The 22,506-nt window shown below is 42.8% G+C and overlaps 1 protein-coding gene across 2 annotated transcripts in view; it reads right to left on the bottom strand.

The window, feature by feature from the left end:
• Positions 1–22,506, bottom strand: part of fancg (FA complementation group G) — a 63,694-nt gene that overhangs the window by 28,030 nt on the left and 13,158 nt on the right. Inside the window, exons 3-9 of one of the 2 annotated variants that reach the window (XM_033031134.1) lie at positions 20,383–20,511; positions 18,547–18,737; positions 13,926–14,085; positions 9,400–9,530; positions 7,006–7,152; positions 1,781–1,947; positions 55–121 (exon numbers count right to left, since the gene is read on the bottom strand). In XM_033031134.1, the coding sequence (XP_032887025.1) occupies positions 55–121; positions 1,781–1,947; positions 7,006–7,152; positions 9,400–9,530; positions 13,926–14,085; positions 18,547–18,737; positions 20,383–20,511 (992 nt within the window). The remainder of the gene's footprint in view (positions 1–54; positions 122–1,780; positions 1,948–7,005; positions 7,153–9,399; positions 9,531–13,925; positions 14,086–18,546; positions 18,738–20,382; positions 20,512–22,506) is intronic. The other variant, XM_033031142.1, reaches the window with a different exon arrangement.

The raw sequence follows: 22,506 nt of genomic DNA, 5'->3' as shown, positions 1-22,506 counted from the left end.
CTCCACAGTATAAAACTTGTGCAATACCAATATTTTTTTTAAATAAGCACTCACTTCCTTTTGCGATCCTTCAAAAAACGAAGCCAGAAGATCAAGGTAATGTTCCGCTGCTTCTTCAGTTCTAAACAAAAAAGTTAAATTGCGGAAATTAAGAAGAATCCAGAATGTTGAAATAAAGTTGTCTTAAGATTCCCCAAAACATTCCCTACCAGGCTTGGTACCCGATCTTAATGAATGCAGGGGATGATTTAAATCAGGTGTCGGCAACCTTGTTCTGTATAGGGGCCAGGACGTATGTCTGTGAGCGGATGGCGGGCCACATCTATCACGTGTACACTTGATCCCGCCCCTGCGAGGATGCCACTCATACTCACTCGTCCCCGGCCTATTGACAACCCCGAATCCCAACAGTGAAGCCCAGACACAGAAGGTGCGCGGCAGTGCCGGCGGCTTTGTGCAGGATGCGATACAGCCAGATCTCAGCGCTCAGCCGCGCTTGGCGGCATTCGCCGCTCAGTGCTCGCCGCTGCTCGACGGCTCTGCCATTGCGGCCGCCAGTGCAGACCTCCTTGCGTCCTTGGGTCACCGCGCCTGGGCACCGCGGCCTCGGACCCGGGAGGTACCCGGAGATGATGGAAGTCTGCGGGCCGGATAATTACGGGACAAAAAATACGCCTGCAGGCCGGATGATTTCGGGTTACGGGCTGCTGATTTAAATGGAGGAGGAAATATCTTATTTAAATTTCAAATCAGTTAGGGATGTAGCTTAAGCCCATGTCGTGACTTTTCCTGTGCTTTGTGAACCTTTATGAGCTAGCATGCGCTTAGACAGATTCATTATTTAACAAATGATACATCCAGGCTCGGATATATCTATATATGTGTAATTACAATTTATGCCAGGAATCTAGATAATTTCAAATTGTAACGGCCTCTAATTAATCAGAAAATGAATTTCTCATGCTCTCTCGTTTAGACACACCTTAATATGGAGGAAAGTCGCTTCCAATTTACTATATCTTTGTCTCATAATTCTGTGTAACTTTTCAGTGGCCTCTTCTCTGCAATGAACAAACGCAGCTTAACCAGCCTTGGGGTTTATGTTCACAGAAAGATGTGTGGAACTCGTACAGGTCCACCACCGATTTTCCAGCATCCTTGGTTCCAGAGCCTTTCTGGATAATCTGATTTGCCGTGACCAACAGAGGTCACGGCCTACAAAAGGAGTCCAATTGGACCGGAACAGTCTGCCTAGGCATCCGAGGAGCCGCAACGTCCACTTCGGAAGTCAGCTATGGGAACAAATCTGCCGGCGCTGGCTGGGTCGAAGTTCCAGAGCCCTGGCTGCAGGCGGCAAATTTGACACACAGATCGGCTACGGAGGTCAGCTATGAGAACGGATCTGCCGGCTCTGGCCAGGCCGGAGTTCCAGAGCCTCGGCCACAGGGGGCAAATTCAACCCATCGATTGGCACGGAAAACCGGATGAGGTCGAGATCACCTCACTTGACCTGGGCGCCACGTTTTCGGGGGGGACCTCCGGGGAAGGGGGGGGGATTTCAAGTGTGCTCTCGTAATTTTGTCCGGATTAAAGGAAGTGCTGGACCGCCATTTGCTGGAAAATCTCTGGTGGACCTGTATTCCATGAACTCTTGGAATGGGAGCAATATTGCCTCAGCAGGCATTTAAATACCAGTCCCCAGACCTGACGGATTACCTTCCTGAACCAGTACACTCATCGGCTTACCAAGAGCAGTCCATGAAATGGAAATTTTGCATACCTTCCCATTTGAAGACACCTTCTGGCCAGGGAATGTTTTACATACACTTGGTTTACACTGGTCAACAAATGACTTGTTGAAGGAATCCGAACTAGTTGTTCAGGTTGGATCAATATTTGAGGTTCAACATGATTGGCATCCTTAGATTGATCCCAACTTTCTAAAAGCTAGGAAAAGAACCATAGCACGTTTAGCATTTCAGTTCAATAGAGTCAAATCAAATGTCAACTACAATATTTTGAAGTTAGAACATGGCGATATACATTATTTAAGCATACAAAATAGATTCTGAATAGAAGGGAAGGACAATTTACAAGCCAGTAATTGGCACTAGTGGTGAGCACCTCGGTTTATTATCGACACACAGTAAATCTGCACCTGCCTTTGGTGACTATCATTATTGCCTTGCATCCCCAAGCAAATTAATTGCCACAGAACGCTGTGGAGGAAGTCAATTAATATTTTTAAGGCAGAGATAGATAGATTCTTGATTAATACGGGTGTCAGGGGTTATGGGGAGAAAGCAGGAAAAGGGGGTTAAGAGGGGAAGATATGTCAGCCATGATTGATTGGCGGAGTAGACTTGATGGGCCAAATGGCTGAATTCCGCTCTTATCACTTATGAACTGGGGATGCTATGTCGTTGCGAGAGAAAAACATTCAAAATTATCAGCCACAGCCACACCCCACCCCCATCCCAGCAATTAATTACACGAAGGGATTAGAAACAAGCAACTGGCAGATGGCAGAACCACAATTTGTGACTTGACCAGATGGCCGTTTCTGAATAAAGTGCAATTACAAATCAATGCAAAACAAAAATGGCCAATAATTCTAGCATCCATAAAGAAAGGGCAAAATGAAAGCTAATCAGGGGTGAGCTACTTAAGAGATTGCAAACACTGCTATTGAAGGAACTCAGAAATGATGTCTTTGGGAAGGGTCTGTGGGACTCATAAGGCTTCCTGATGAGAATTAAAATATAAAGCTTCTAAAACAAGCCTGTTGGTAGAAAAGCTGCCACATTACCCAGGACATGTCCAATGTACAATATTCTGCTAGTCATGCTGGGTTACAGAAAATGCAAGCGCATGATAAATAAACATAATCCAGGATCAGATAAACCACGTTCGTGCAAGAATATATCCAAACATTATCATTAAATGTCACAAAGGATATTGAATGGCACAAATGGTGGCAAAGATTTTCTGAAGTACACCCGCATTAGCTTCAGCTTACTACATCAGTTAATTCTAGGAAACAATATTGCTTACTATACAATGTTGGGCAGATCGCTGGTCAACATTATTCTAAGCCAACACTTTTCTCAGATTTTGCTGCCGCGTTGCAGTGCATTGTAAGTGCAGTTTGTAAAGTGAAGCATCTAAATGAAACTGTCTCAGTAATGTGCCCAGTGAATTTTTGAAAAGTCCTTGTAAAAGCAAAACTAGATTGCTTTCTTTATAGTTATAAACTGCCCCGTGCCACCCCCATCCAGCACCTAATTACAGTTATCCTACACTAACCCCATTTTATTCTCCTGACTTTCCCATCAACCCCCCTCCCACCCCCCACCCTCCTGATTCCAACACTCATCTACACACTCGGGGCAATTTAGAGCAGCCGATTAACCTATCAATCTGCATGCCTTTGGGATGTGGTATGAAAGCAGGGCACCCAGAGGAAACGCACATGGACACAGGGAGAACATGCAAACTCCACCCAGGTGGCACTCAAAGGTTAGAATTAAACCTGGGTCACAGAAGCTTTACCAGATGTGCCATTGTGTCATTCTGGTACAATTCTCTGAGGAGGTTTGTGTCAAGAGCGATTAGCAAGGGCAACATTTTAAACTTGTGCAGAAATCTTGAACATGGCAGTACTGGTGCTGTATTTCCCGGCAATGAAGACGCTGTTTTACTCTAAAATAAGGCCCGAACATTTACTGGCGTCTTGGAGGCCGAAGGTTAGGCCGAGCAATGCTACTCTCATAGTGACTGCTCCGCAGAACCTGCCACGCCTTCGACCCTGGAATTGTGTGAAGTGGGAAGCGGCTGTAAAAGGCCAGCGCCGCAGGAGGGGGGGAGGGGGAAGGGAGAGTTCCTTTCCACAGCGTGTGGGGAGTCAGGCCCAGGTCAGCATGGCCTGTGCTGCACAAAGTAGCAAACCTGGCTGGGCTGCCAGGGATAAAGTTGTGGGGAGGGCAGGAGCGTTGAGAACGAGGGGGTCGGGGATAATGCTAGCAACTCATTCACGCACTCACCGCTGCCGCGGCGCTCCGGGCGCGGAGCCACCGCATTGTGGCCGGGGAGGGAAGTAGCTTGGGTGGCTGCGAGCGGCTTTTGCCGGCCTGCCCGCCAGCCAGCCACGGTGTACTTCGGCACAGGCGCAACCGGTGGAGGTGGTGGTTGGCAGGTAGCTACTAGGCAGAAGGCTGGCTGCTGTCCCGGGCTCTCTCTCTCTCTCTCTCTCTCACCCCGTTATGTGATCTCCCTGAGCCAGGAAGTCCCCGTCCCTCAGACCTGAACCGCACAGCGCATTGTGGGACAGGCGAAGATGAAGTCTCCCTGGTTCTCATCGCCTCCTTGAAGGAGTTTCACATTTTCCTTTCTACTGGCTATACCAAACGCTTGATCCTGTCCCGCCAGCCTTTTTTCAAAATTTAGCAACTCAAAATGGGGGTGCGTCTTCGACGCCGGGAAATAGGGTGTCCTATTTCCAAACTAGTCAATGTGCCATTCATAAAACATGTTCATGGGCTACTCAATGAAATGCTTTTATTAACGTGAAACAAACAGAATAAAAGCTAACTTTAGATCTAAACTGAAAGAATATAAAACACAAGCAAAAGTCCTGGGATAATCCCCTTTCCTATTTCATTCCAATGGAATTAGATTTTGGTCTTGCTTAGATGCCAGATTTCATGGTCAGTAATAAAGACACATCACAAATTAGCAGAAATGTAGTTCTCAAAGATCATTCTCTGAGTGGTCTTCTGGTTAGTGGTGTATTTACCGAGGAGAAAGACAGTAGGACAGAGGAACTTGGGGCAGTCAATGGAAGTGTCTTGAGAGCAGTCATTGTGACAGTCAAAGAAGTACTGAAGGTACTATCGTGTATGAAGGTAGACAAATCTCCAGGGCCTGATCAGAAATATCCGAGGACATTGCGGGAAACTAGATTGGATATTGTGGGAGCCCTGGTTGAAATTTATCAGTGGTCCTTAAATACAGGAGGTGCTGGAAGACTGGAAGGTGGCAAATGTTGTGCCTCTTTGGCTGCAGGGGAAATGCTGGGAACTATAGGCCAGTGAGCTTAACATCTGTAGTTGGAAAGTTACTAGAGTATTCTGAGGAATAGGTTATACAGGTATTTGGCTGGGCAAGAGCTGATTAGGGATAGTCAGCATAGTTTTGTACGTGGGAGGCTGTGTCTCAGAAATCTGATTGGAGTTTTTTTGCAGACGTGACCAAAAAGGTCAATGAGGGCAGAGCTGTAGATGTTGTGTACATGGATTTCAGTAAGGCATTCGACAAGGTTCCGCATGGTAGGCTGCTCTGGATGGTTAGATCGCATGGGATCCAAGGACAGATAATAGAATGGATAGCAAATTGGCTCCATGGAAGAAAGAGGAGGGTGATGGTGGAAGGTTGCTTCTCGGACTGGAGGCCTGTGATTAGTGGTGTGCCTCAGGGTTTGGTGCTGAGCCTGTTACTGTTTGTCATCTACATCAACGATTTGGATGAGAACATACAGGGCAAGATTAGCAAGTTTGAAAAAGAGCGCCAAGGGACAGCCCAGGGCAATTTCCTTGAAGGTCGCAGAGGAGCAGAAGCCAGACTAGCAAGGGAGTGGATTGGCAGAGACATCCTAATTAGAGTGGATAGTTGTCTTGATTAGATAAAATTAAGTGCAGGTGTAGTGGAGCGGCCTTGTTGAGGCAAAGTGCCTTGGAGAGGTAAAGCGTAATGTTCCTGTCCCACTGAGGGACTTTTTAGCAGACTGCAGGAGACTATGCGGTGACCACACGTGTGTGTATGTGTGCGTGTCATATGGTTAAATGTAATGCAATTTACAATCCACCCATATGTCTCCTTCAATGTACATGTAGGAATGGGTCGAGACACTTCTTCAGACTAGTTAGGGACAAGGGAAACAAGAGATATAGATGATGATGTAAAGAGATAAAGAACAATGAATGGAAGATATGCAAAAAAGTAATGATGATAAAAGAAACAGGCCATTTTTAGCTGTTTGTAACCAGAGAGTTGCGGAGGGAACGGTCTCTGCGGAAGGCGGAAAGAGGTGGAGATGGGAAAATGTGGCTGGTGGTGGGATCCCATTGGAAGTGGCAGAAATTTCGGAGGATTATGCGTTATATGCAATGGCTGAAGGGGTGAAAGGTAAGGACTAGGGGGACTCTGTCTCTTACTGCGACTAGGGGGAGGGGGGAGGAAGGGCGGAGCTGCTGGGTAACGAGGAGACACGAGTGGGGGCCTCATCTATCATGGGAGAAGGGAACCTCCATTCCCTAAAGAATGAGGACATCTCGGATGTCCTAATATGGAACACCTCATCTTGGGCGCAGTTAGGGCGTAGATGGAGGAATTGGGAGTAGGGGATAGAGTCTTTGCAGGAAGCGTTGTGGGAAGAAGTGTAGTCGAGATAGTTGTGGGAGTCACTGGGTTTGTAATAGATGTCAGTCGATAGTCTTTTTCTTGTGATGGAGACTGTGAGATTAAGAAAGGGGAGGGAGGTGTCGGAGATGGTCCAAGTAAATTTGAGTGCAGGATAGAAATTGGTGGTGAAGTTGATGAAGTCCATGAGTTTTGCATGGGTGCAGGAGGTAGCACCAATGCAGTCATCAATGTAACGGAGATATTCGGGAATAGGGCCAGTGTACATCTGGAACAGGGATTGTTCAACCTACCCTACAAAGAGGCAGGCATAGCTGGGGCCCATGCGGATTTATACATCTCTGATATGCTGATAAATATTTCAGTGCTCTTTGGAAATATTGATTCAAATAGTTTCCATCAACATCACTCTCTCTTCACAGACAAATCAAATTTAGCCCATAATCTTGCAAAGATCCTCCAAAAGTCATCAACATCTGCAACAAATCATGTCCAGCAGAATGCACACATTTTATTGATTTCAGCTGCAATTACATATTAAAACTGAAAGATGGGCAAAGAATATAAATGAACAAAATTAGGACTCACCACAGAGAGATGGTTTAAGGCCTCTAGTTCAGCTTCCACGATCTCCAGCTGCCGATAGACCATTGCAGCATGATACAATGCAGGGAAACACTGGATGTCTGCCTGGAGTGCCCACCGAAAATACTGCAATCCAGTTTGTGGTCTGCCCTAAAACAAATTCAAAAACACACACACACACACATCTTTGGCATAAATGTAATATTCTTAGAAAATCCTATCTTTATATTTAAAACAATGCCAACCACATCCCAAACAAGTTTAATTTAAATTTTACTGTACAAATACTCTGGCTGATATTATGTTCAATACAATCTTTCTAAGTAAATTATAAATGCTACTGACACTTTTGAAAAAGATAGACAGCTGGAATCTAAAAATAAAGAATAGAGATTCAATCTAATTTCATAACAGCGATGCCAGGAGTGAAGAAATTACTAAAAGTCGAATCCAAATATGCATCATGCAAATGAACTGGTCCACAACTCTAATTTCATATCCTGTGTAGCCATAATTAGCATTCAAACATGGCAGACTGACATGACCAAGAGCAAGCCGCCACCAAAGCAAAGCAAAGCAAAGAATACCTCAGGCCATTTTGAAATCCACATTTATTTAGCAAAATAATCTTTTTGATCCACTAGCAAACTATATTTATAAACTGTTATAGGATTTTGGTTAGGCCACATTTGAAATATTATGTACAGTTCTGTTCGCCCCATTACAGACGGATGTCAACGCTTTAGAAAGGGTGCTGAGGAGGTTTACCAGATTGATGCCTGGATTAGGGCATTAGTTCAGAGAGAGGTTGGAGAGACCTTTTGTTTGACTAATTGATTTCTCTGGAACGCTAGAGTTTGCGGGGAGACCTGATAGAAATACAGTAAACGCTCGTTATTACAGACTTCTTTATAAGGGATATTGGTTATAGCAGCAGACGGCACCAACCCCAGCCTGCACCGCCTTCAACACCCACTTCCAGGCCAGGAGGCTGACGTCGTCCTCAGCCCGCAACGTTTCCCCGGCCACTTCCAGGCCGGACAACTGACCATTACTGCCAGGCCTGACTGCCTATGCTGGCCTGCACCACCTCCCCAGCTGCTTCGAGGCCAGACGTCATGCCACCACCACCGGCCCACACACCCTCCTCAGCAGCTTCTAGGCCGTCCCTACCACCGTCGCCACCGCAGACCCTTACCTCCACCCCGGACGCCCGCGAACCGTGACCATTGATTCCTCCGATCCTCGCCTCTCCCTCAGCCACTCGCAGGCCGGGGCAGTCAACTCACCTGGATTCCAGGCCCAGTTCCAAACTGAGAGGCTAAACAATGATACTCTATTACTAGGTGATCCCTTAATCGGTTATTGCGGACAATTGGTAATAACGGACAGTACCCCCCCCCCCCCCCCCCCATGGTCTGTTCTAACGAGAGTTTACTGTATAGAAAATTATGATAAACATAGATTGGGTAGACAGTCAGAATATTTTTTACCAGGATGGAAAAATCAAATATTAGAGGGCATCACTATAAGGTGAGGGGGCAAAATTTAAAGGAAATGTGCCAGACAAGTTTATTTCTTAGAGGATGGTGTGGGCCTGGAACGTGTTGCCAGGGGTTCAAGTTCAAGTTACATTTATTGTCACATGCACCAATTGGTACAGTGAGAATTGAGTTACCATACAGCCACGAATAAAAAGAACACAATACACAATAGAATTCAATATGAACATCCCCACACAGCGGAATCAATGTTTCCCACTGGTGGTAGAAGATTCAATTCAATTCAATTCAATTCAATTCAGTTCAATTCAACTTTAATGTCATTGCACAAATACTGAGTATGGGTACAACGAAATGCAGTTTTGCGTCAGTCCGTAGTAGTAGTGCATATAGAAATTAAACAAAAGAAGACGAAAGGTTGGTGCCATTTAAAAGACTTTTGGATAGGCATATTGATCTCAGGTAATGGAGGGATATGGGTTATGTGCAGGTAGATAAATTATAACTTGGCAGCATGTTCAGCACACACATTATAGGCTGAAGGGCCTGTTCTTGTGCTTTACTGCTCCTTGTACTATGATATATCATTTGATCTATAATTTGAACGATTTTGCTTAATATTGCGAATGCACCAAGATGGAACTGCCATCTTGTCACCCAAACAGGTTAACTGTGTGTACATTTTATATTTCGATACACAGGAATTGTTTTTCAATCATGTTTCCATATATAAACAACATTTATACCAATGTTTAAACAATGTTTAAATGTAAACAATTGTCATTTATCAAAATTAATTTGCAGTTTTCATTTATATTATCAAAGTTTTCTTTCACTCATAATATAAAAAAAATTCTGGTTAAATACAATGCTACTTAATTTTGATTTTGTCTACCATTTGTACTGAACTGTAGCCAATCAGTGTATAGATCTCTGCCAGAATTCTCTTGGAGCAAAGTCCCTCAGCTGCCGGCTGCAGGATATCAATGGCTTCCAGATAATGACCTTGTTCTACTTTATGAAACCCTATTAAAGACACGAAAGACAATCTTTACTTATTTGCCTTACAAACATCAAGCAATTCATAAAACTAGCTCACTCAAGATTCATATCAACAGTAAATATGAATGCTTCAAATTGGCTTCAAATGACTTATCTACATTGATGGAACAGTCACTTAACCACTTTTGCAAATATCAGTATCACATTTTTTCAGGCCAAGGGTATTATTAATTAAGAGAATTTGTTTAGATTTAGGTTTGTTATTGTCACGTTTACTGAGGTACAGCAAAAAGTTTTGTTTTGCATGTAAACAAACAGATCAGATGTACCACACATAAATACAATCAAGTCAAAAATAGATGGATAAAAGGGGAAGATACAGAGTGTAGAATATGGTTCCCAGCATTGCAGTGCATCAGTTCCATAGACAATGTGCAATGTCTGCAATAGGGGAGAGGTGAGTTGGACAGTATCCTCACTTATGGAATGACCCTTCAGAAGCCTGAAAACAGAGGTGAAGAACCTGTACCTGAGTTTGGTGGTGTGTACTTTCAAGCTCCTGTACCTTCTGCCTGACGGGAGCAGGGAAAGTAAGGAACGACAGGAATGGAACGTATCAATGATTTTGTTGCCTGCTTTTCTGAGGCAGCGTGAGGTATAGATGGAATCAATGATGGGAAGCTGGTCTGTGTGATGGACTGGGCTATATCTACAACGTTGCATTTCTTGCAGTCTTGGGCAGACCTGTCCCAAACCAAACTGTTATGCAACCCGACAGCATGCTTTCGATGGTGCATTTGTAGATGTTTGTAAGAGTTTCTTGAGACATGCCGAATTTTCTCACTTTCCTCAGGAAGTAGCGACAATGGTGTGCCTTCTTGGCTGTCGCTTCAAGGTGCTTGGCCAAAAAAGACTATCGGTAATTTTAACGCCAAGGAACTTGAAGCTCTCAACCATTTCCACTTCCACACCATTGGGGCAGATTGGGGCATGTTCCTGAAGACAATAAACAGCTACTTCGTCTTGCTGTATACTTGGACAGGTACATGTACAGGAAAAGGTTTACAGGGAATGGGCCAAACGCAGGCTGGTGGGACAAGTGTAGACAAGTTGGTCGGTGTGGGCAATTTGGGCCAAAGGGCCTATTTCCGTGCTATATGATTCTATGACCCTATATCTCAGTCGGGACTCCTGTAATTTCTTCACTTGCTTCTCACAGTATCCTTGGATATATCCGATTAGGCCTGGGAGATTTATCTATCTTCATGTGCCTTAGGATGCCCAGCAGCTCCTCAATGTGATAGACTGTCCTCGTGATATCACCATTAACTTTCCCAAGTTCCCTAGTCTTCAAATCTTTTGCCACAATAAAAACAATAAAAACAGCAGAGAAATATTCATTGAGAACATTGCCCAACCTCTTTTATTATTTCTGAGAGGTCCTATTCCCTCTCTAATTACTCTTTTCCCCTTGCAAAATCTCTTTGGATTCTCCTTAATCTTCTCTGCCAGAGCTAACTCATGTACCTTTGTGCTCTCTTGACTACCCCCTTAAATATGCTCATCAATACCTCGACTCCTCCAAAGATACATTTGATCCCAGCAGATACAGGCCTCCTTTTTCTTGATCAGAGCTCAAATACTCTCATCATCCAGGGTTTGTCACTCCCAACTGCATTGCCCTTCACTCTAACAGGAACCTGCATATCTTGAACTCTCACTAATGGACTTTTGAAACCATCCCACTTTCCAATGCAAAATGTATTTGCACACGTACACACTCTGAGCCAAGTTCCAAGTCATCAATAATAATATTTCCTTAAGAGGTAGCAGGCCATATTGCCCAGGTGCAATTCCGTCAAACATATTTCCACAAATATTTTCCTGGAAATTATTCACTTCCACCTTGATTCTCCTACTGCCCACCTACATTAGGCATTATTTATAAGATAATTTAACCCACCAATCAGCAGACTTTTGGGACATGGCAGGAAGCCAATACGCTTTGACAAACTTGGGAAGAATGTACAAAGACCACAGTGATAGCACCAAGATCAGGATGGAACCTGGGCCACTGAGGCTGTGAGGCAGCAACTCTCTCTGGTGCACAATATCTGAGGCAGTGCTTTGTGCTGTTGCTTCACAGTTGTAGGGACCGGGATTTGAGCTTAATCTCAGGTGTCGTTAACACGAGTTAGCACATTCTCTGCATGAGTTTCCTCTGAGTGCTCCAGTTTCCTCACATCCCAAGGACATGCTAGTAGACTAGTAGCTAATGTGACTATTGCAAATTACCTTGTTTTTATTTTTTTTTTTAAAGATTAATTTATCGGCATGAAAATAAGGTTGAGGCGGAATAATGGGACTAACACGATTGATCCCTGGAGCTAGCTTGGTCCTGATATGTCTTTCTGTGGTGCAAGAAGTAATGAAATTCATTCACCGAAGCATAGAGAGAATTAACAAGCCTGGCACCAAATATCCATAAAACAAACCAAACATCTACCTGTTGCACAATTCTGCTCCATTTTCTGCAATAAACACGAGATCCTGAAAAAAATGAATGACTTTCCCTGTCTTGAGGGCCATCTCTCAAAGATTAGACCACAAACTCACCATCAACATCCTGCTCTAAGTCAATGTCCCAAGCATCGAGACCCTGACCAGGCTCACTGAGCTCTGAAGGGCTGGCTATTGATTATTTGTCTTTCCTGTTTAAAACCCTCGCACGCATCTATCACTCTCCAAGATATACAACACATTAACTTTGCAACACTTTGTCATTCCTGGGTCAAAATCGTGTTCTCGCCACCTAAAAGCACCGTGGGAATGCTTTCACATCATGCATTGCAGTTATCCTTGAAGGTTATTCATCATCTGTTCTAATGATAAATTATGGATGGCTAATAAATGCTGGCCTTGTCAGTAATTCCCATATCTCATGAATGAATTATAACAAAAAAGTCAATTTATCTTCAAGACCAGATAGTATTCCAGAATGGATTTCCTTCAGCATTCCCTGATCTGGATAATTTGGCAATCAAATAGCAGAAATTGATAGAATTGAATTTGAATTGGAACAGAAACAGCCCCCATTCCTCCCGACCCTCCTCTACAATCAGTCTGCAGAAGGGTCCTGAACCAAAAGGTCACCCATCCATGTCTCCAGAGATGCTGCCTGACTGAGTTACTCCAGCATTTTGTTTCCTCTTTTGTAATCCAGCTTATGCAGCTCCCTGTTTCTACATTTCAGCAGAATGGGTCCAATCTTTTGTGACCACTGCCACCTTGTGCCCAGATTGTTGACTACATGTTCATGTAATGCAGTCTTTCTATTGCATTAGTCTAGGTGTTATTTTTCCACAGGAGCTCACTGTAATGTGAACAGTTTCAATTAAGAGGTACAGCAAGTTACTTTGTGGGAAAATTCTCAAAGGCAAATCGCAAAAGTAAAAAATGTATTAAGCAGCTTGCTGAACACATTTGTATTAACTATTCATTTGAAAGAATGACACTGGCCAGACTTCACTGAACAGAAGTTCTGACTGAATTAATATCTCATTAGTAGTACTCATAGTAAAATACAGATAAACAAAATAATGTGGAATTTTATGGAAAACAGTTCTAAAAATTCATTTATATTATAAAACATAGTACTTTTCAAGATAAAAACATTCTAAATGCTTATGTTAAAGAACATGAACAGGCTCATAGTCCACAGTATTATTACCTCAAAATTATCAGGTGAAACAATCTCCAAATTTGGGCCAATCATCATAGACAAACGGACACAAAGTGCTGGAGTAACTCAGCAGGAACCCAGCATCTCTGGAGAACATGAATTGGCAGTGTTTCGAGTCAAGACCCTTCTTCAGACTGGAGAATACCAGTCTGTGAGACCGTCTCTCAATGGCAGTCCGAAGAAGGGTCTCGACCTAAAGTATCACTTATCCATGTTCTCCAGAGATACTGCCTGACCCGAGTTACTGCAGCACATTGCCGCTCTATTGATTGCTGTTTCTGTACTGTAACATAGAAACATAGAAAATAGGTGCAGGAGTAGGCCATTCGGCCCTTCGAGCCTGCACTGCCATTCAATATGATCATGGCTGATCATCCAACTCAATATCCTGTACCTGCCTTCTCTCCATACCCCCTGATCCCTTTAGCCACAAGGGCCACATCTAACTCCCTCTTAAATATAGCCAATGAACTGGCCTCAACTACCTTCTGTGGCAGAGAATTCCAGAGATTCACCACTCTGTGTGAAAAATGTTTTTCTCATCTCAGTAATAAACGTTATATAAAATGTAACAGCACCACTCGTCAAATGATTAAACACTACATGAAGCAACAGATTTTCACAGACGCAATCTATTAACCAGGTTTTCAAATTGGATCCTTTGGATAGTCTTGTACCTCGCAAAAATGTAGCACAGGTGTACATCAACTTTCCTAGAGTGCTGAGACTCTGCACCAACAGAAGATGACTTCCACTGCTATCTTTCAATAGGTTACCAGTTTTAATGCACTGCCACAAATCATCATGCTGTATATTCACACCAGAGACCGAGGAGCTCTGAAAACACAAACACAAAGAAAAGAAATAGCATTCGTTAAAAAAAAATCTCTATGGTATTACGGAACTATTTCAGAAACTATACTATTATTAAATCTACAGTTCATGGACTAGTTTTGTTTGAAAAATATTTGGATAAGTATGTTTCATCAGGTTTCATATATATTTTATTTAGGAATCAAGATTGTTTAAATTGTCATATGTACTGAAACAGAACAATGTAACAGTGCAGCAGATTTGTAAACACAGTACTCAATAGTTAACATAATAAACAAACAAAAGAAATTCAGTGAACAAAATCAACCAATATTGTGCAAAACAAAGTCTGGAGTCCCTAGTACAACCAAGACAGTTCATAATTTGAAGTTTAGTTGGAGTTCGTGGTGTTCAATAGCCTGATGGTTGTTGGGAAGAAGCTGGGAAGATCCTGAATCACAGTTTTCAGACATACCTATGGAACAGCTTTGTAAAATATTGTGCCATGTGATTAACTGAGCAAAGTCAGCTCCAGTAATAGAATGATGAATTTGGCTGAATCAAAGAGAAATAATTGTTTGAAATCTGCATGATATTTGAATCAAGTTCATCCTTCAGTGTGGCATGTGTCAATTTTCAGCCAGCCATTGAAGAACAATGCTTTCAAGAGAGAGCTAGATAGGGCTCTTAAAAATAGCGGAGTCAGGGGATATGGGGAGAAGGCAGTAACGGGGTACTGATTGGGGATGATCAGCCATGATCACATTGAATGGCGGTGCTGGCTCGAAGGGCTGAATGGCCTACTCCTGCATCTATTGACAGAATGAGCAAAAACATCTATTTCAAATATTAACCAGTAGAACCACCATTTAGAAATTACAATTCAGTGTAAAATCTTTATTTTCTATTGAAAATTAACCCCCTTATTAGAACAGCATCATGTGCTCAGACATTAGGCGCTTAAAGACTACTCCCAAATCTTTGCATTTCATTGACTTAAATATTTCATCAGCTTCTCTCCCCATAAACAGCTATCTATTGCATAATGTACCTACCTGAATCAAGGGGAATAGGCAAACCTAACATATAGAAACATAGAAAAGAGGTGCAGGAGTAGGCCATTCGGTCCTTCGAGCCTGCACCGCCATTCAATATGATCATGGCTGATCATCCAACTCAGTATCCTTTACCTGCCTTCTCTCCATACCCCCTGATCCCTTTAGCCACAAGGGCGACATCTAACTCCCTCTTAAATATAGCCAATGAACTGGCCTCAACTATATTCTGTGGCAGAGAATTGCACAGATTCACCACCCTCTGTGTGAAAAAAAAATCTCATCTTGGTCTTAAAAGACTCTCCCCTTATCCTTAAACTGTGACCCCTTGTTCTAGACTTCCCCAACATCTAGAACAATCTTCCTGCATCTAGCCTGTCCAACTCCTTAAGAATGTTGTATGTTTCTATAGGATCCCCCCTCAATCTTCTAAATTCTAGCGAGTATAAGCCGAGTCTATCCAGTCTTTCTTCATATGAAAGCCCTGCCATCCCAGGAATCAGTCTGGTGCCCACTCAACCAACCTATCCAAGTCACCTTGCAGCCTCCTAGCATCCTCCTCACAGCTAACACTGCCCCCCAGCTTCATGTCATCCGCAAACTTGGAGATGTTGCATTCAATTCCCTCATCCAAATCATTAATATATATTGTAAATAGCTTGGGTCCCAGCACTGAGCCTTGCGGTACCCCACTAGTCACTGCCTGCCATTCTGAAAAGGACCCGTTTATTCCTACTCTTTGCTTCCTCCCTGCCAGCCAGTTCTCTATCCACATCAATACTGAACCCCCAATACCGTGTGCTTTAAGTTTGCATACTAATCTCTTATGTGGGACCTTGTTGAAAGCCTTCTGTAAGTCGAGATATAACACATCCACTGGTTCTCCCTTATCCACTCTACTAGTTACATCCTCGAAAAATTCTATAAGATTCGTCAGACATGATTTACCTTTCATAAATCCATGCTGACTTTGTCCAATGATTTCACCACTTTCCAAATGTGCTGTTATCCCATCTTTAATAACTGACTCTAGCATTTTCCTCACTACCGATGTTAGACTAACTGGTTTGTAATTCCCCATTTTCTCTCTCCCTCCCTTTTAAAAAAGTGGGGTTACATTAGCTACCCTCCAATCCTCAGGAACTACTCCAGAATCTAAAGAGTTTTGAAAAATTATCACTAATGCATCCACTATTACTGGAGCTACTTCCTTAAGCACTCTGGGATGCAGCCTATCTGGCCCAGTGGATTTATCGGCCTTTAATCCATTCAATTTACCTAACACCACTTCCCGACTAACCTGGATTTCACTCAGCCCCTCCATCTCATTTGACCCCCGGTCCCCTGCTATTTCCAGCAAATTATTTGTCTTCCTTAGTGAAAACAGAACCAAAGTAGTTATTCAATTGGTCTGCCATGTCCTTGTTTCCCATGATCAATTCACCTGTTTCTGACTGCAAGGGACCCACATTTGTTTTAACTAATCTTTTTCTCTTCACATATCTATAAAAGCTTTTGCAGTCAGTTTTTATGTTCCCTGCCAGCTTGGCAATATGTTCTTTAGTTCTCGTCTGCGGTTATAAATACACCATGAAATTTAGGTCCTTCATAGAAAACCAGACTTACACAAAAATAACCCTTCCCAAAGACCCACAATGTCTTTCCTACCCAAAGGCCTGTGATCCAAGTTACCCCAGGATGACCTAAGAAAGATGCAATCACTCATGGAAGTGTACTACTGCCTCCCCCCTCCCCCCTCCCCCTTTCCCTTTCGCAAAAAAACAGTGGAAGATCGAGGAACAGATATGTAGACAGATTAATGAAATGTCTGGTGGTAGACACAAAATGCTGGAGTAACTCAGCGGGTCAGGCAGCACCTCTGGAGAGAAGGAATGGGTGACGTTTCGGGTCGAGACCCTTCTTCAGACATGTCTCACAGTTTGGGTCTGAGGGAAACACAGTCTGCTCCAATCAACATTCACCTTTCAAACAAACCCACAATTCAGTATGGTATTTCCTTGATTAGCTGGCTCTTTTTCAATTTTTTAAATAAAAACATATTACACATCTCACATCTAATTGAAAACAAAAAAAATGTGGATTTGAGAAATTTGAAATAAGAAGGCACAGTGGCGTAGCGGTAGAGTTGCTGCCTTACAGCGCCAGAGACCTGGGTACGATCCTGACTACGGGTGCTGTACTGTACAGAATTTGTACGTTCTCTCCGAGACCTGCGTGGGTTTTCTCCGAGATCTTCGGTTTCCTCGCACACTCCATAGACGCAGATTTGTAGGTTTATTGGCTTGGTATAAGTATAAAAAATTGTCCCTTGTGTGTAGGAAAGCGTTAGTGTGCGGGGATCACTGGTCGGTGTGGACTCGGTGGGACGAAGGGTCTGTTTCAATGCTGTATCCCTAAACTGAACTAAACTGAAAATACTGAGCGGGTAAGGAAGCAACTGTGAAAAGGGAAAAATAATTGTGTGTGTGATAAAAATAAAAAGCTGGAAACACTCAGAAGGTTAGACAATCGTGGAGAGACAAAATTAAATTTCAGGTCAAGGATTCTTTGTTAAAGCTAGAAAGGTAAGCAAACATGCACACTGAGTAACTCACTTTCCTTGTTTTGATGTCGGGTTCTCCATCTGAAATTTTAACTTGGTGTCTTCAATAATGTTGCCTGACCGATGTTTCCAGCATATTATTTTATGCCATGGATCCAATTATCTTCCTTGATATAATGAGTATAGAAGTTGGGAGGTTACATTGCAGATGTATGAGATGACGATGATGAGGCCGCATTTAGAGCAGTGTTCAGTTTTGGGCACCATGTTATTGGAAAGATGTTGCCAAGCAGGAAAGGGTGCAGAGAAAAGTTACAAGGATGTTGCCAGGACTAGAGGGTCTGAGCTAAAGCGAGAGGTTGAGCTGGCTAGGACTATTCCTTGGAGTACAGGAGTATGACGGGTGATCTTAGAGAGGTATACAAAATCATGAGAGGAATAGATCAGGTAGTCAGAATCTCTTGCCCAGAATAGGGGAATTGAAAACCAGAGGACATAAATCTAAGGTGAAGGGGAAAAGATTTAATACCAATCTGGTGGGTACGTTTTTCCACACAGAGGGTGGTAGATGTATGCACCTGTTTCCCGGAGGAGGTCGTTGAGGCAAGTACTCTTGCAACATTTAAGAAACATTTAGACAGCTACATGGATATGACAGGTTTACAAAGATACGGGCCAAACGCAGGCAGGTGACACTAGTCCAGATGGGATATGTTGGCCGGTGTGGGTAAGTTGGGCTGAAGAGCCTATTTCCACACCGTACGACTCTATGACACTAGAATGAACAAAGAAACCTGAACCACCATAATAGGCAATGAATTATGCAATGACAAAGTAATAAATCTCTCTCTGCCTAGCCATACTTACTCTCTCTCTTAACATATGCAGCACAACCTCAACATCCTCCAGCTGATTTCTCGACAGCCATAGCAGGCATTGCAGGTATATCAGCTGATCAACTGTCTGAATAAAGGTTGGGTCACTGATGCTCCGAAATGTCATTTCCCATAATTTCAAGATGCCTCGTTCATCAAAATGTTTACCATACGCTTCTAATCCTGTTTCCAAAAAAAATGTAGATACATGAAGACAGTAATTTTACAGGTCTTAAATGTAAAGCCCAAAGACCAAAACACACTACGGCCAGGCAGACAATTGGTTTTTATTAACATTGGTTATCATAAAATTTAAAAAAAAATTTACATGAGCAGCAATTTTAAAGAATAACAGTGAATTCCGTTAAGTCACTGTGAAGAATGCATGCTCACCATGAGACATCCTTCGTTTACTTGGGTGAACACAAGCTGCTCTAATGAAAAAAAGCAGCTTGGATGAAATAAAAGGACTAGTCTTAACAGCTTTTGTTTTTTTATGACATGAAAAAGACCCAAAAGGTACATTTTATGTTCTCTTGTACATAAATTTCACATTTTATGCAGGTTCTATTTGTAAAATGACTGCCACACTTCACTATAGTGCAATAGCAGAAGCCACAGAAGGTTGTGGAGCAGCAAGGATATTTTTACAGCAGAGATAGATAGATTCTTGATTAGTGCAGGTGTCAGAGGTTATGGGGAGAAGGCAGGAGAATGGGGTTGAGAGGGAGAGATAGATCAGCTATGATTGAATGGCGGAGTAGTTTTGATGGGCTGAATGACCTAATTCTGCTCCTGTCACTTATGAACTTACGATTTCAAAACCACCTGCATGCACATGAACCTTTTTTGAATATCCCGAGGTTGTGAATGCATTCTTCTCAGCCACAAGTTCAGTTCAATACAGTTTATTGTCACGTGTACCGAGGTACAGTGAAAAGCTTTTGTTGCTTACTGACCAACCAGCGGAAAGACAATACATGATTACAATTGAGCCAATCACAGTGTGTAGACACATGATAAGGGAATAACATTTAGTGCAAGGTAAAGCCAGTAAAGACCGATCAAGGATAGTCTGTCCGATAGTAGTTCAGGACCACTCTCAGGTTGCGGTAGGATGGTTCAGTTGCCTGACAACAGCTGGGGGGAAATCTGGAAGTTCCTGAACCTGGAGGTATGCGTTTTCACACTTCTATACCTTTTGCTCCATATGCGAGATGGGAGAAAAGGGAGCGGCCAGGGTGAGATTCGTCCTTGATTATGCTGCAGGCCTTTGCTGAGGCAACTTGAGGTGTAAAAGGAGTCAATGGAAGGGAGGTTGGTTTGTGCGATGGTCTGGGCTGCGTCCATAATTCACTGCATTTTCTTGCGGTCTTGGATGGAGCTGTTCCCAAATCAAGTTGTCATGCATCCCAATAAAATGCACCTGTAGAAGTTGGTGAGGGTTGTTGGGGACATTCCAAACTTCCTAAGCTTATTTAGGAAGTAGAGGCTTTGCACAAAATGCGTAAAATGTGGCTTAAGGTGCAAAGAAAAGGTGGAAATTTGCATGGCACTAAAGAATTTATTTGAATATTGAAGTATTAGTATTTTGTGAGGGTTAAGTGCCATTAGACTTATTTATTTCAACAGTGTGCATCTGCTATTCAAATAATCTCCATCAGAATACATCAAAGAAAACCTTCCATCTCATCTAGAAATAAGGTAACCTGAAGTAAAAATGAAGAAATATTCTGCAACCAGCTCACTTTACAGGTTAGGGAGGCAGCAAACTATAACAATGGCAGTTTAACGGACACACAAGAAGTCCTGGAGGTTTGTAACTTACCTCGGGTAAAACCCTTCAGCAATAATGAGTCATCATTACAAACAACATCAGATAAACTGATGTTTAAGACAATGGCATTGTACAGAACTGTCAATTCCAGGGGAATACTGGGGACAGTTGGGGGCAATCCTGCAGAAAGACAACAAGGATTAGAATGCACTTTATTGCAAGGCAAGGTTTCCCAGCTAATGAACAATGCTAACAATAAAGCAGGCTGCAAAGTGTATTGCCTAAAAAAAAATTCCGTAACACTCGACTAAAGGATGTCAGATAAAAATGCTCTAGAAACTCAGCGGGCGAAGCAGCATCTATGGAACGAAGGAATAGGTGACGTTTCGGTTCGGTTCTTCAGACTTGTCATGTCATGTGTTTTACAAACCACTCTTCCAATATGTTCTACCACTCTTGAAGATTTATGCACAATCAGGACTCTCTGATCTTACACACCCTTAAGAATAATGCCATTTGATCAATGGTATTTCTCTTTGGTACTAAATTACATCTGCCGTCTGTTTGACTTTTCTAATACTATTACCTCCTGCACTGTTACACTTATCCTCACTATTTACCTAATCAAGGAATTTTAATCTCTGTAGCCCCACTACAGTACAATACTTTCTGACAAGGTGAATTTTAAATGTTGGAAAATAGTGAGTTGGATTTGAACTTAAAATGTTCCTGTATTTTGCTGCACATTTACGTGAAAGACAGCCAAGATCTTGAGAAATTACCCAACATCGGGAACAATCTTCCTGCATCTAGCCTGTCCAACCCCTTAAGAATTTTGTAAGTTTATATAAGATCCCCCCTCAATCTTCTAAATTCTAACGAGTACAAGCCGAGTCTATCCAGTCTTTCTTCATATGAAAGTCCTGACATCCTAGGAATCAGTCTGGTGAACCTTCTCTGTACTCCCTCTATGGCAAGAATGTCTTTCCTCAGATTAGGAGACCAAAACAGTACGCAATACTCCAGGTGTGGTCTCACCAAGACCCTGTACAACTGCAGTAGGACCTCCCTGCTCCTATACTCAAATCCTTTTGCTATGAATGCTAACATCCCATTCACTTTCTTCATTGCCTGCTGCACCTGCATGCCTACTTTCAATGACTGGTGCACCATGACACCCAGGTCTCGTTGCATCTCCCCTTTTCCTAATCGGCCACCATTCAGATAATAGTCTACTTTCCTGTTTTTGCCACCAAAGTGGATAACCTCACATTTATCCACATTATACTGCATCTGCCATGCATTTGCCCACTCACCCAGCCTATCCAAGTCACCTTGCAACCTCCTTACATCCTCCTCACAGCTAACACTGCCCCCCCAGCTTCGTGGTCAGGCCATTCAACCTGATGATCTATTTTTACAATTTGCACAGATTGAGGTCTGCTGCTGAGGAAGATCCAGTTGCAAAGGGAGATACAGAGGCCCAGGACTTGGGGAATTTGTAACATTCTGCCTGTGACCGTATGAGTTTCCTCCAGCTGCTCTGGTTTTCTACCACATTCCAAATATGTGTGGCTTTGTAGGTTAATTGGGTTCTGTAAGTTACCCCTAGTGTGTACGAAGTGAAGAATGTTTTATTGACATATGTTCCAAAACAGAACAATTAAATTCTTACTTGCAGCAGCACAACAGTGTATAGGGTGATTTCACGAAAGGTCACTGGAGCGTAAATCCCCACTCACGTGACCGAAATTTTTAACTGGGGGACAAGCGTCACTTCCTGTACATGTTAGTGGATGGGAAAACACGCACTTTCACACTCGTTAAAAACATCGAAAACGGCCCGTTTTTGAGCTGCAATTTACGGAGCCGGTCGGGGTGACCGTGAGGAACAGCTACTTAAATTTACAGTCCAAAAAAAAGATAGAAACTAAGGTAAATACAAGAGCGAGCTGAAGGTGTAAAAAAGGCGGAAGTGCTAGCGGACTTTTTTCTTGGAGATTTAAAGATCCAAAATATCGGGAATTATCGCGTTTGCTCGCTGCATTTCATCAAATGTGGCATTATTGACTTTGTTATCTTTATTCATTTGTTATATGAAAAGTATTAAAAGTTAGAAATCCGTCAGTAAAATTGCAAAATCGCCCATGGTTCTCAGGTGGGTTTTAACATGCA

Source organism: Amblyraja radiata, chromosome 1 (genome assembly GCF_010909765.2).
Source record: "Amblyraja radiata isolate CabotCenter1 chromosome 1, sAmbRad1.1.pri, whole genome shotgun sequence".
Taxonomy (NCBI): domain Eukaryota; kingdom Metazoa; phylum Chordata; class Chondrichthyes; order Rajiformes; family Rajidae; genus Amblyraja; species Amblyraja radiata.
This window is presented reverse-complemented; position numbering and strand designations above follow the sequence as displayed.